We start from the raw sequence: 13,393 nt of genomic DNA, 5'->3' as shown, positions 1-13,393 counted from the left end.
TTTTTGTTTTACAACAAAAGTAAATAAAATAAATAAACTACTACTTATGTTTAAAATTGTTTTATTTCTTAACATCGAATTTAAATTTAATTTTAGAATGTCGAGTGTAAACAGTCACTAAAGTCCTCTTAAAAACGAAAGTTATCGCCATCAAATGTAGATAACTATATGATAAACATGTCCAAGCTTGGTCAACGAATTATTGAAACCGGACAGCAAATAGCGTCTGCTCTTAAGCCAACTATTCTAACTGATCAACCACTTTTGGAAAGTATTGGCTACACCTTAAGATGCATTGCAGAGTCAACAAATAGTCTCGCGGAGTCATCTGAAAAGATGACTAATTCCCTGAAGAAATCGCTTCAGCAATCTCAAATAATTAATAAATGTACATTATCTAATTTATATTATCTAATAAATTGATTTGTTATTAATTTTATTTATTACCTAATAATAGTTAAAAATGTTCATCATTAGCTAAAAACGAATGTTCGAATGGCAAAAAATGAAACGTGAAACAAAAAAAATTCTTAAGTGAATAGCATAGCTGTTCTATTATTGATTTAAAATAATTTGTTCTAATGTTGATTTAAAAACAAAAGCTAAATTTTTAAGACCCTTTGCACATTAATAGCATCTTAGAATAATCAAATCAATATTATAGTTTTAATAAATTGAATGTTATTTTATATTTTAATTTAACATCTTTTCAAAATAAAACAAAAATTAATTTATACAATCCCATATGAACTTATAGACGTAGACATCGCACAAAAACATAGACATAAATATCATTATTAAAGTTTAAAAAAAGATTTTTATTTTACACACTAAATTTCTTAAATAAAGAAAGCTTTTTTTTTTAAATAACAGTTTTATTTAATAACACAACGTTATAAAACATGGAGATGTCTATTGGCAAACATATAGTTTTTCAAATCATTTCTTCTAGTTAAACCAAGTCGAATTTGGTTGATTTGTCTTCGACCAACGTGATAAAAATTACTATTATTTTCAGTGCTGTTATTATCTGTTATCATCTCAGTGTTACCAACTGCATCGTCGCTAGCTACTACATTATCTGGCTCTTCTAAACCCAATGAATTGCACATATTCTCAAGTAATACACAAGTATAAATGATCGAACAGCACTTGGTAGGAGAATATTGAAGAGTTCCGCCACTTTTATGTAGACATCTCCACCTGTTTTTGAGACTGCCAATACAACGTTCTATTCTACTTCGAACCCTTGAGTGGGTTTTGTTGAGAAACATTTCTTCAGGGGTAATTGCAGGACTAAATGGTGTAATCATGACTGGCGATAACCCGTATCCTGAATCACCAAAAAGAAAACCTGCAACTGGATCAGCTTCCATCGTTTGTTTTAAAGTAGAATTTGAATAAACAAAAGCATCATGACATGATCCTGGATATTTAATTACTACATCTCTGAACTGTCCATCATAATCGACAACAAATTGGCAATTTATAGCTGAATAGCCTTTTCTAAAAAATGAAGCAAAACATATTAATAAGCAAAATGAACGAATTTTTATAAGTTAAAATGTATAATTACACTATAACTATAATTAGGAACTAGAATTTTAACTCTTCAATATGATCATTTAGATCCTACAGTAATAAATACTGAATAAAAAAAATTAAAAATGTCAATCATATTATTTAATAGTAATTTGTATACTACTCAAGCCTATTTAAAGATTACTTTGGCTCATTTAAAAACTATTTTTTACCTGCAAATAAAAGCTGGCTCATCAGTCCCAGTGACTCCTTTGATGGGCACCATTGTACCATCAATTAGGCCCAAAAGACCCTTTACTCCACAAGCCTCAAAATAACTTTGTTTCACTTTAGTTATTTCTTCTTGACTACTGTACCATTTGACAAGGTAGCTGTAGTGTTGCATAAATGACTCACAAAACTGATGGATTATTCGGCTAGTGCTAGCCTGGCTCATCTCAGAAGTGTCGCCTAAAATTAAAAAATAATAAACTTTCATAGCTTCATTCAGATGTAGTTTATGATTGAATTTATGAATTGTTTATGTTTACGGAAAATTCTTGAATAAAAACTGTGATTTTATACAAGATGTGTGATCTTAACTTTTAACTTTACAAAATAATACATAGTTTTGTGAAATTGCAGTTATTCTAAAAAAATTAATATGTTCTGTTAATTTAAAAAATCATGTTTGGTTTTTGTCTCTTAAAGAACGTACATTTATAATCTAAACACTGGACTAATATCAATTAAGTGAAGCATTAGCTAACATGTTTACTTTTTTTTAAGTATTTTTAAATACATTTCAATAACATATATAAATATATACACATAATATAATTCTTACCTATTGGATTTTGAAAGCTTCCTGTTGCTAGAAACCTTAAAGATACAAGTACTTTAGTTTCTGGTAAAATGGAATTGTTTTGGCCAGTTGTTGAAGACAGATCATCCTGTAGAGTGTTAACAATCTCAGATATTTTAGGCAACGGTAAACGAAATTTCTGACGACATTCAATATCTGAAAAATCATTAAGGACAGCACGATGAGCCTTTCGCCAATTTTGGTTTTGGAATTCAATTTCTTGAATCATTTGAATATCCATTTTAACTAGAATATTTCAAATAGCATTTCAAATAGCTAATTTAATATGCTATTCTATATAAAATCATATAATATTATTCTGTATATATTACTAAATTAGTAATTTTAAGTCAATAACGTATTTATTGCACCTAATAATAATATTATTATTATGCGCAATGAACACGTTATTGATAACACGCTGTTGATATAACTAATATATATACATATATTAAATTTAATATACACATATTTTATTATAATAAAATGTGTGTGTAAAAATGTATGAGTAACAATGATGTTACTCACACATACACATATATTAAATACGTGTGTATGAATGAGTAACATATAGTAACAAAATCTATGTGTATATTAAATTTAATATATGTACATGTATTAGTAATATATATTATTACTAAAAGACTTTGATGAATATTGTACATTATTATTATATGTAGGGTAAAGTGGGGTATTAAGCCCTATGGGGCATTAAACCCCATTTACTCTGTTTATATAATAAAATGCCTAAATAATATTGCATCTATATTAGCACAAATATTAACTCTCTCTCTTTCTGAGAGAGAGGTAATATTTAGAGAATATTTAGAGGTAATAGAGAGATTATAGTAATATAGTAATAGAGAGTAACATAATAGAGAGAGAGACAAGAGTATAAAGTATATACTTCAATAATATTATTGTATATAGATTTGTATATAGTATTTGTATAGTATTGTATATAATATAGTTGTATTATAATACAACCATAAGTTAATATAGTATGGATATATCATATAGTTTTGTAATATGACAATAAATAGCTATTAAGGTAACTTAACTTACTTACTAAGTTATTGGCTTACTACAAATCTATATGAAATATTCATACTAATATGGATATATCATATATAATCATTAAGTTATCTTAATAACTATTTATTGTCATACTACAAAACTATAGGATATATCTATACTATAATACCTTATGGTTGTATTATAACACAACTATATTATATACAAACTAAAACATATACTAAATTATATAAATATTACAATTGTATACATATACAACATAATAAAACTATATGTTATACAAACTAAAACAGGGAGAGCGACCATAGTATTACTATGGTCGCTCTCCTTGTTTTAGCCAAGCTATAAGAGCTCTCATATCTATATAATATCTATATTATCATTCTATATCTATATAATCATATTATCATTCTATATAATGGATGGTTTGCTCTAGTGTGAACCATCTAATACCATATAAGAGAGCTCTCTAGAGAGCTCTCCATATATATAGTACCATATAAGAGAGCTAGCTCTCTTATATGGTATTAGTCTAATACGTATGTATTATTTAAGAAATGTATTATTTAAGAAATAACTCAACGTATGTTAATATATGGAAAATATGTTATTATATTTACCAAAAATATAGAAATACTACATAAGCTTGTTTTAAGGTGAAAAAAATATATACATACATTTTATATAATGGCTGGTTCACTCTAAATTGAACCATCTAATAGATGGTTAAATTTAGAGTGAACCATCCATTATATAAAATGTATGTATATATTTTTTTTCACCTTAAAATAAGCTTATGTAGTACTTCTATATTTTTGGTAAATATAATAATATATTTTCCATATATTAACATACGTTAAGTTATTTCTTAAATAATACAACTATAACCTTTTTTTTTACAACAACAATAGCAATATATTATATTTCTATTGTTGTTGTTGTTGTTAAAAAAAAGGTTATAGCTGTATTTTTTAAGTAAATAACTTACGTATAGCAGTATAATATTAATATAAGTATATAATTTATTGGCAGTTACAAACAAAATCTGAAATCTTTTACAATAATTAAAACGCCATTTTTTAATAGTAGATGATTTAAAGTTACGCCAAACGTAAGTCAGAAAATAGCAGACCTAACTTTTCTTGCGTAAACTTCGCTGAGCACTTTTTAGGAAAATGTTGTGAATACCGTTTTTTAGACTTTTTGCGTAAGTAAAAACTTACGCAAAAACTTAAGTTTTTGCTTAGGCAAAGTTTGTGAATATGACTTTGCGTAACTTTGAACTTACGCCAAAACTTACGCAAATTTTTGACTTACGAAAGAGTTGTGAATAAGCACCCTGATTCCAAAAACCTTTAATAATAAATTTACAAAAAATGTTAACAATAATTACTCTCTTAGAATAAATCAATGGAATACTTATAAATTGCCTAGAATTAGGAGCAAGTATTCTGAATATGGAATAGCATACCGTGGACCGAAACTATGGAACACATTTCAAAAAACTAAACATTTAAATACGGTAAAATCACTAAACTCCTTTAAGTCTCTAATAAAAAATGAAATTTTTAAACATTATAAATAATTTTTTAATTTTTCTAAATGAACATCGAATTCCATTATTCTTAGTTTTTTCTATTTTTATTTTTTTTGTTTGATTGTCTCTTATTTTTATCTTTAAAATAATTTGTCAGTATTTTAAATGACATCGTTAAAATTATATTGATACTATTTACTTTCTTTCTTTAAATGTAAGTATTTATGAAAGTTTTTATCTTTTTATTATATTGGAACTGTACATAGTATTTTTAACAATCTTATTCTATTTTAAACTTGTAAAGCCCACATAGGGGCTCTATGAAAAGATTGTGGTGACTTTAGTCATCCATATCTTCTTTGAGCCCCTGCCTGTTTTTTATAAATCAACTTTTTTTGTATGTAAATGTTTCTTTGTAACTATATTTTCTTATTATATAAACAGCAAATATATATTTAAAAAAAAAAAAAAAAAAAAGAATTTTACATTTTAATAGTAAAAGCTTCTAACAAACTTGGTTTATCGACGGCTTTATTAAACAAAACTTTTTATATTCATAAATACGAAATACGTGATTTAGCTAAATGTAATTGTGATTTTGAACAAATGTGTCATGATTGTGATTTTAAAAAATTTTTGGTTTATCGATGGATTCGTTAAATTATATTTTTACTTTATTTTACTTTATTTTTTTTAGATTACATAATAAAAAATGGAACAAGATGATATTATATTGAAAGCCTCAAAAAAAATGGATTTAACTAAAGAACAACTCTTGGAAATTTATGAAAATCAAAAGAAAAGGATTGATTTTATGGCCGAATGTCAATGTCAAGATTATGACTACGATTACGGTTATAATTTTCTTTGTTCGTGTTGTAATTATTCTGTGGATACAGTGAAAGAATTTTACAATACGATAGTAAAAGCTTCTAACAAGCTTGGTTTATCGACGGATTATTAAACAAAATTTTTCATATCCATAAATACGTAATACGTGATTTAGCTAGTTGTAATTGTATTTTGGAACAAATGTGTGATGATTGTAAATTTAAAAAATATTTGTTTTATCAATGGGAGGATTAAATAAAGTAATGTTTTTCTTTATTTTTACTTTATTTTTTTTAGATTACATAATAAAAAATGCAACTAACAGAAAATGATTTGGATTTTTTGATGGAAAAAATATACCAATTCAATCAAGCTCACCCAGCTACTTTGGAAGATATTCGAATGTATGCGATTACTTCAAAACAAATTTTATGTAATCATTGTAAATGGCATGATTTGAATTACAAGTGGGATGAATTTTTCAATGAAGAAATGAAAAGAATACCTCATATATTGATTTTGATGCTCTTTCAATATATTAAAATACATTATCATGTTTATTCGAATTTAAATTTTGAATATTTTTATGATTTTTTTTAATTAAAATGTAAAGAAGATGTTTTAAATCATGTAAAAGAAAAATGTGAAGAAATTGAAAATTGTAAACATTATTTAAACGAATGTGAAGAGTGTGATGAATATAGATATTCTGATGGAGAGATTTGTTCATTTATATATTGTGAAAAATGTTATAATTCTGAATATTGATTTTTTTTTAGATGAATAAATTAAGAGAAAAACATAATAAAAAAATGTTGGAGTTGTTAATTAAACAAAACCTATTGCCTGCAAACGAAATGATACTTGCGAATATTTTGTTAGATGAACCAAATGATTTATTTTGTAAAGTGGAAAGACTTGTTGATCAGAACATTATATATATGATGTTTTTTATAAAATACGCTATAATATATTTGTATTCAAAATAAATTTTAAAATACGAACAAAATGTTAAACTTATTTTTTTTATCAAGTATGTACTTATATGTACTTTTATTCTAAATAAAAAACGTTTTTTTTTTTAGTAAATAATAAAATAATGTTATCTTTGCAACAATAAAAAGCACTTCAATGGCTTGATGAAGGAAAGAGCTTTTTTATTACTGGTGGCGCTGGTTGTGGAAAAAGTTATATTGTCAACCAAATTGCTCAAAGTGAACAAATTTATAAAACAATACATATTACTGCGAGTACAGGAAAAGCAGCTTATTTAATCAATGGTGTCACAATACATGCTTTTGCTGGTATAGAAACTGGTGTTAAAAGTGTTGATTATTATAAACGTCATATGCATCCAGACATTAAAAAAACGTGGTTGGAAACTGATGTTTTAATTATCGATGAAATTTCAATGATTAACGCTTCAACATTTGATTTATTACATTCAATAGCTTGTGAATGTAGACAATGTTACGATGAATTATTTGGCGGTGTACAAGTGATTGCTTGTGGTGATTTTTTTCAATTGCCACCTGTTACAGGACAATTTGTTTTTAAATCACAAATATGGCAACACTATATGACGGAAGTGTTGGTTTTAACTCAATGCTTTAGACAAAAAGACGATGAACAATTTTTTGGAGCTTTAAATGAAATACGTTTTGGTCAAGTTTCAGATAAAACTATTGATTATTTTATGACGCGTTGTTTTGAAAAAGATGAAAATTTAAACTCTAAATATACAAGATTATTTTCTAGAAACATCGAAGTGGATGTTTATAACAATCAAAAAATGGAGACCATCAAACAAGAAGGGTATTGGTTTTATGCTAAAGATGTTATTAAAAATCGAAATATTCCATGCACGTTTTAAATTCCAGCAGCTGTTTATCTTAAAATAGGTGGTATTGTTATGCTTGTAAGAAATAATAATGTGGAAGAAGGTTTGTGCAATGGTACTATTGGTACCGTCATTTTAATAGAAAATAATGCAGTTTATGTGATGATGAATAAAAAAGAAGTCAAAATTGAATGTGTCAAAGAAGAAATTTTAGATTGCTCTCATGCTGTCGTAGGCTCAAGATTTGGTTTGCCTTTAAAATTAGCTTTTTCTTTTACTGTTCATAAAGCACAAGGAAGTACCATGAATAAAGCCGTTGTTCAATATAATTCAAAGGCTTTTATTAATAGTCTTTATTATGTTTCTTTATCACGAGTTTGTAATATTAACGATATATTTATAATTATTAATAATAAATTTGATTTACGAACACTATTTAAAAGTATTACTGTTGATTCTGATGTTTTGGAATTTTATAAAAAATACATGTAAATCTTTTTTTAGATTATTAAAAAAAAATGAAATTTGAATATCAAACTGAGGAAACTCGTTTTAGTAATAACAGTATATACACGGAACATTTTTTTTACATTAAAGATGACTATAAAGATGAAGATATTGTAAAAGAATCACAACTTTATTCTGAAACTCAAAGTCCTGATGAAATTGTTTATCATGTTGAACAAAAAACAATGGAAGGATTTGAAACACAAATGAAAAACAGTATTCTTTTTAATGACTTGTTTCAAAATTTCTTATTGGGTTATAATATTGTTACTTTGTGTTGCAAGTCTATTGAAAATGGTTATTGAAAACTAATGAAACGTTGTTATAATTCACCTGTTTATTTTATTAAACCTTTAGAAGGACCAACAAATTTACGTTTTATTCAAGATGCCAATGTGCGAGCTGTTTTTAATGTTTTAGAAAATGATAGCGCATGGAAGATAATACGAATATGTAATATTAAAATTAAAACTTTATCTAATTTAACAGAAAGATCCATGATGAAATTACGAGATTTTGAATTGTCTGGTTTTAAAAGAAAAATGCTCATGACAGATGAACAAATTGAAAAAAAGAAAAAACACAACAAAACCTATTATGAAAAAAATAAAAAAATATTAAATCAACGAAGGAAAAGCAATCGAAAGAAATGCAAAAAAACGCATTACGAAAAAAATCAACAAAAGAGGAAAGAAATAGACGAATGGTTTGGTGAATGGTATAGACCTCATTCTATAACACAATGGGAAAAATCACTAAAAAGTTTATCTTATACTATTCTGTCTTATCAACAAAAAAAGAAAATGTTTTTAGATTACAGTATTTTGTCTGAACCAGGATTATGTTTTTATTCTGCTTTTCTCGTCTCTTTGTTGATTCGTCAATGGAATGTGAGCACCATTGAAGAATGGAATATAAAAGTGTTGGAAAAAAACACTACTGATTTATATTCTGAAGAAAATATTTTACAACTTCTTTTTGAAGATCAAGAAGAGCATAATATTTTAGCATGGAAAGACGTTTTACAACAATTAAAAGAAAAATCTATAAATATGTCATTTCAAACTTTGATTGATTTGTGTCATTGTTTTGCTTATGAAAATACTTTTGATCGTATTAACATTAAAATTTTTGCCGTTAACAAAAAAATTACCAAAATTCGATTGTTGCATTCTAAATTAAAATCACAATATAAAAGTTCTCTTGCAGAATTATTAAAAGTAGTTTACGAAAGCGCAAACATTTCCAAAGACGATCAAGATTCTCAAAGAGTAATTAATAACGATGAAGAAAGAAATAAAGCCAATCAACGGAAAAAAACAATCAACACGATAAAAATTTGTATTTTTTAAAGTAACAATTCTTTTCACGCTATAAGCATGTTGAATGAAAAGTTTTGTACAAAGTATTTTTGTTCTAACAACTCACGTGTTTTGTTTCAATGTTCAGATTGTGGACAAAAATTTACTACAGAGAAACACAAATGCGAAGGTTATTATAAACCGGACAAATTTACATTCGGCGATTGCATTACTCACTATCGACCACAAAATTCGTTCATGTGTACAAGTAGAAATTTTTTCCTTTTTTAATGACATTTGGTTGTGAAGCAAGTATTACAAAGTCTGAAGAAAATGCTACTTCCAAAGTCAAACCTTTATCTGAGTTGAATTATTATTGTCATTCCATTGTGATTAAATGCATTCATGAAAAATTAGCAAGAGAATGTTTTGGTTTGGACGAACAAGGTCAAGTCATTACTCAATGGATTTTTTATTATGAAAATACGGTTGAAAGTTTAGAAAGAAATCCTTTAACCTGTCTACCAGACTATTTTCAACCAGGAGTTTCTTTACTTCACAAGACACACAGACGTATCTTGTGGGAAAAGCTAAATAGTGAAAATAATAAAAATTAAAAATGGAATTGAGAGTTTACGATATCATTGCTTTAGCAGATACTTTGGTTCGATTTACTTATGAAATATGTTTACCGCGTTTTGAAAATTTAAATATATCAAGTGAAGAAAGAGATTTAATATGGCAAGAAGAAAATCCTTTATGTTCTATTTGTAGAACTCCCGTAGATAAAATACGACAATCTGATGTTTATAAAAATAAATTTTCTCACATGACTCCTCAAGAAATTGAAAGATTAAATCATAATGAATTTCGCATTTATAACGACAAACGAATTCAAGTTGTGAACATGGTGTTTTAAAGAGTAGGACGTTTAGAATTGTTCATGTTACCTTGTCACGTTCAAAATTATTTAATCGACAACGATGCTGAAAAAATAAAACAAGATTTATTTCGAGTCTCCACTTTGTATTACATTTGTTGTAGATGGTGGGAGAAATTTCAATACCTACCTGCCACTAACGGTTTATTGAGTGATTATGTGAGAATCACCACTGGTGAACTTGTTGATTATATGAAACAATTGTCTTTGCTTATCATGACCGAACACAAATTTGAAAACTATTTTAATCAAGAAGATATAGAGTTGTTAGAAGATCCCTACTTTTTAATCAAAATCTTTCGCAAATGTATTAACGAAAGTGGTGATCAATATACAGATAACCTTCATTTTTTGTTTCTAATGAGAAAATTGAAGCAACCCGTCTACGAATTATGGTATCACACCATGTTGGTTGCTTTTAATAATCAATTTGAAACAAAATTTAGTTTATCTGATTTTATTCAAGATGAAAAAAATCGAGAAAAAGTTTTAAATAAATGCAATTTTTTTCTTAACGCTTTTGAAGATTATCTTGTTATTGATCACGATCATTTTTCAGGTCTAGTGTATGGATTAGCTAACGATTATTGCAACAAAAATTTAGGTAGATATAGTCTGCATTTGTCTTGTCCTATTTTTGCTCACAATGCTTCTTTTGATAATCGCATTATGATTGTTGAAGGTTTAAAAAAAATGTTGGATATTCCGTTATACGGTCATTTGGCAGAATCTGAAACTACACCTTTTAACGCTTTTATAAAATATAGCAACATGGAAGATGTTTTTGTTATATCTAAAAATGTGAGCAAAGTCAATATTATCTGCATCGGTAAACATATTAAAATTGTAGATAGTTTGAAAATTTTAAACTGTTCTTTAGAACAAGCCAGTAGTATGTTGTCACGAAAAGCTCAAAATTAAATTGTCAACACCATGTTGCATTATTTACGACCTTTTCATCCCGAAGTAAATGCTTTAACCGACAATCCAGAGTTTAAAAACTGTTTTATTGAAAAAACATTATTTCCTTACTCGCAAATAACAGACGAACTCTTAAACATTGAATATAAAACATTTCCACCTATTGAATTATTTGCTCAAAACGATTTAATGAAGTCTAAAAACTTACAAGAAAAAATTAAAAAATAGAAAGAAGCTTATGAAGGTGTTCAAAAATTGTGGAACTTTTTAAATTTAAAAACTTTAAAATCCTTATTGCATATCTATACTGTGCTCGATACGGTCGTATTAGGTTCTGTTATGATTGACTTTGACGAAAGAACATTTGAATTTACAAAATTTCATATACTAAATCATGTTAGCATTTTTAGTTATACCAGCAAATTAAATTCTACCATCAGTTTAATCCCAATCCAATATCCTGCGACCAACGAACATCAAAAAATGATTGAAAAGAGTATTCGAGGCGGTATGTCCACCAACGGTACGCAAAAATTCGCCATTGATACAGATTACTTTGAACCTAAAATAAAAGAACTCAAATTAAACAGCGAGTTGAGAGGATGTTTAATTTTTATGGACGAAAATGGACAATACGGAGGAGCTCAATTAAAACCTTTACCGTTTTACATGAAATATTCTTTTGATTTGGAATGTATAACTTTAGACGATGTGATTCGCAAATATCATCGCGTTAATTTAAACGGTTTCTCGACTAGTGCTTTAGTGCATTGTCAAATTACTATGAAACCAGAGTATCAAGATCAAGTAGGAGGTTTTTCACCCAAGGTATAAAAAGAAATTATATCCTTTCAAGATTATTCTCCCACTGAAATTGTATCTAAACGTTATCTCAAAAACAATGGAACCTACGGAATAGGAAAAGACAAAACTATTAAATTGGTCATGAAATTAAGTTCGCATGAGACTTGTGAATTTTTAGATACTTTAATATGGTTGACTACGTGTTGTAGATGCGTTGTTAAAAAAATTTACAAAGTGCTTCCTCTATGGCGTTATCCTTTAGCTCAAAAAATGGTAAAAAGAAATATGGAAAAAAGAAAAGAAGCTATTAAAAAGGGTGACAAGGTAGTGGATGCTTCTTGCGAATTGCAAATTAACGGTCATTACAGAACCTTGAGTCAACAAATTGCACAAAAACTAAATACTACTTTTATTAACCACGAAGAAAAAGCATTTCAAAATAGTATTGAAAATTTTCAAAACATTCGTCGTGTTTTAATTCAAGAAGGTCAAACCGATGAAAATATTAAAATGTTATTCCCTTTTCATTTTCAAAATTTATTATATAACGGATCCTTATTTATCGGTGTCGAACCTGAAAGATATAAATTGGAAGTTTTTGAAAAAAAAGTATGTTTAGATGAATACGAGACGAGTGATTTTAGTTATGATGATTATTTTAAAGAAACTTTGTTTGGTTTGATGACTGATGTTAAAACAAAAAGTATTTTATTTCACGATCAAGACAATCATCCTGAAATGAAAGACGCCTTTGAACTTTTAAAATCAAAAGATCATAAAAATGCTCTCATTTTAAGAACTAGCGAAAAATGCAAACTCGTGAACACCTCTTTACGTATTGTAGCTTCACAAATTTTATCTTATGCCAAACTCAACGTAGGACGTTTTAGTTGGGAATTGGGACAAGTATTAAGAAATCATGGACATGAAGAATATTTGGTAGTAACAGATACTGATTCTGGTTGTTTTTTCATTACGCAAAAGAAACTCAAAATGCTTTCTACAACGTTTCGCAAAAAGGTAGAAGAATGGATTTATTTTTCAAACTTTGGCAAACGTTGGATAGATTATTCCAATTATAAAATGACTCATCCTTTTTATGCCACTCTATACGCCAAAGAAACGGATCATTTTCAAAACGAAATACCTCCTCCTTATTATATTGCGCAAGCTTTTGCTATGGGACCTAAATGTTATAGTGTTCATAGCGTCAACGGAGACGAAGAAAAAAACTATTATAAAAATAGAGCTAAATGAGTACCTAATTCTAAACTTTTATTTTCAAATTATG

The 13,393-nt window shown here is 27.3% G+C and overlaps 2 protein-coding genes across 2 annotated transcripts; one reads left to right on the top strand and one right to left on the bottom strand.

Annotated features, from left to right (window-relative positions):
- Positions 1-893: 893 nt before the first annotated feature.
- LOC136074232 (putative nuclease HARBI1) lies at positions 894-2,627 on the bottom strand. Its single transcript, XM_065786538.1, has 3 exons — positions 2,369-2,627; positions 1,755-1,992; positions 894-1,506 (listed from the first exon to the last, which is right to left on the bottom strand). The coding sequence occupies exons 1-3, from the start codon at positions 2,625-2,627 to the stop codon at positions 894-896; spliced, it is 1,110 nt and encodes a 369-aa protein (XP_065642610.1).
- Positions 2,628-5,670: 3,043 nt separating this feature from the next.
- On the top strand, positions 5,671-7,662 carry LOC136074231 (uncharacterized). The gene is made up of 3 exons (XM_065786537.1): positions 5,671-5,902; positions 6,403-6,537; positions 6,914-7,662. Exons 1-3 carry the CDS (start codon positions 5,671-5,673, stop codon positions 7,660-7,662), a joined length of 1,116 nt encoding a protein of 371 aa, XP_065642609.1.
- The last annotated feature ends 5,731 nt before the right edge of the window (positions 7,663-13,393 follow it).

The sequence above is a fragment of the Hydra vulgaris genome, chromosome 01 (assembly GCF_038396675.1).
Source record: "Hydra vulgaris chromosome 01, alternate assembly HydraT2T_AEP".
In the NCBI taxonomy this organism is placed as follows: domain Eukaryota; kingdom Metazoa; phylum Cnidaria; class Hydrozoa; order Anthoathecata; family Hydridae; genus Hydra; species Hydra vulgaris.
The sequence above is the reverse complement of the archived record's forward strand: the minus strand, read 5'-3'. Positions and strand labels throughout refer to the sequence as shown.

What these genes read in the sequence shown, in the direction of transcription:
- LOC136074231 (XM_065786537.1), top strand. Translation starts at nt 5,671, where the DNA reads ATGGAACAAGATGATATTATATTGAAAGCCTCAAAAAAAATGGATTTA. An exon ending in AAAAGCTTCTAACAAGCTTG is followed by an intron (nt 5,903 to 6,402) that starts GTTTATCGACGG and finishes TAAAATGTAAAG; the next exon opens with AAGATGTTTTAAATCATGTA. An exon ending in ATTTATATATTGTGAAAAAT is followed by an intron (nt 6,538 to 6,913) that starts GTTATAATTCTG and finishes AACAATAAAAAG; the next exon opens with CACTTCAATGGCTTGATGAA.
- LOC136074232 (XM_065786538.1), bottom strand. Translation starts at nt 2,627, where the DNA reads ATGGATATTCAAATGATTCAAGAAATTGAATTCCAAAACCAAAATTGG. An exon ending in AAGCTTTCAAAATCCAATAG is followed by an intron (nt 1,993 to 2,368) that starts GTAAGAATTATA and finishes TTTTAATTTTAG; the next exon opens with GCGACACTTCTGAGATGAGC. An exon ending in GAGCCAGCTTTTATTTGCAG is followed by an intron (nt 1,507 to 1,754) that starts GTAAAAAATAGT and finishes TTCATTTTTTAG; the next exon opens with AAAAGGCTATTCAGCTATAA.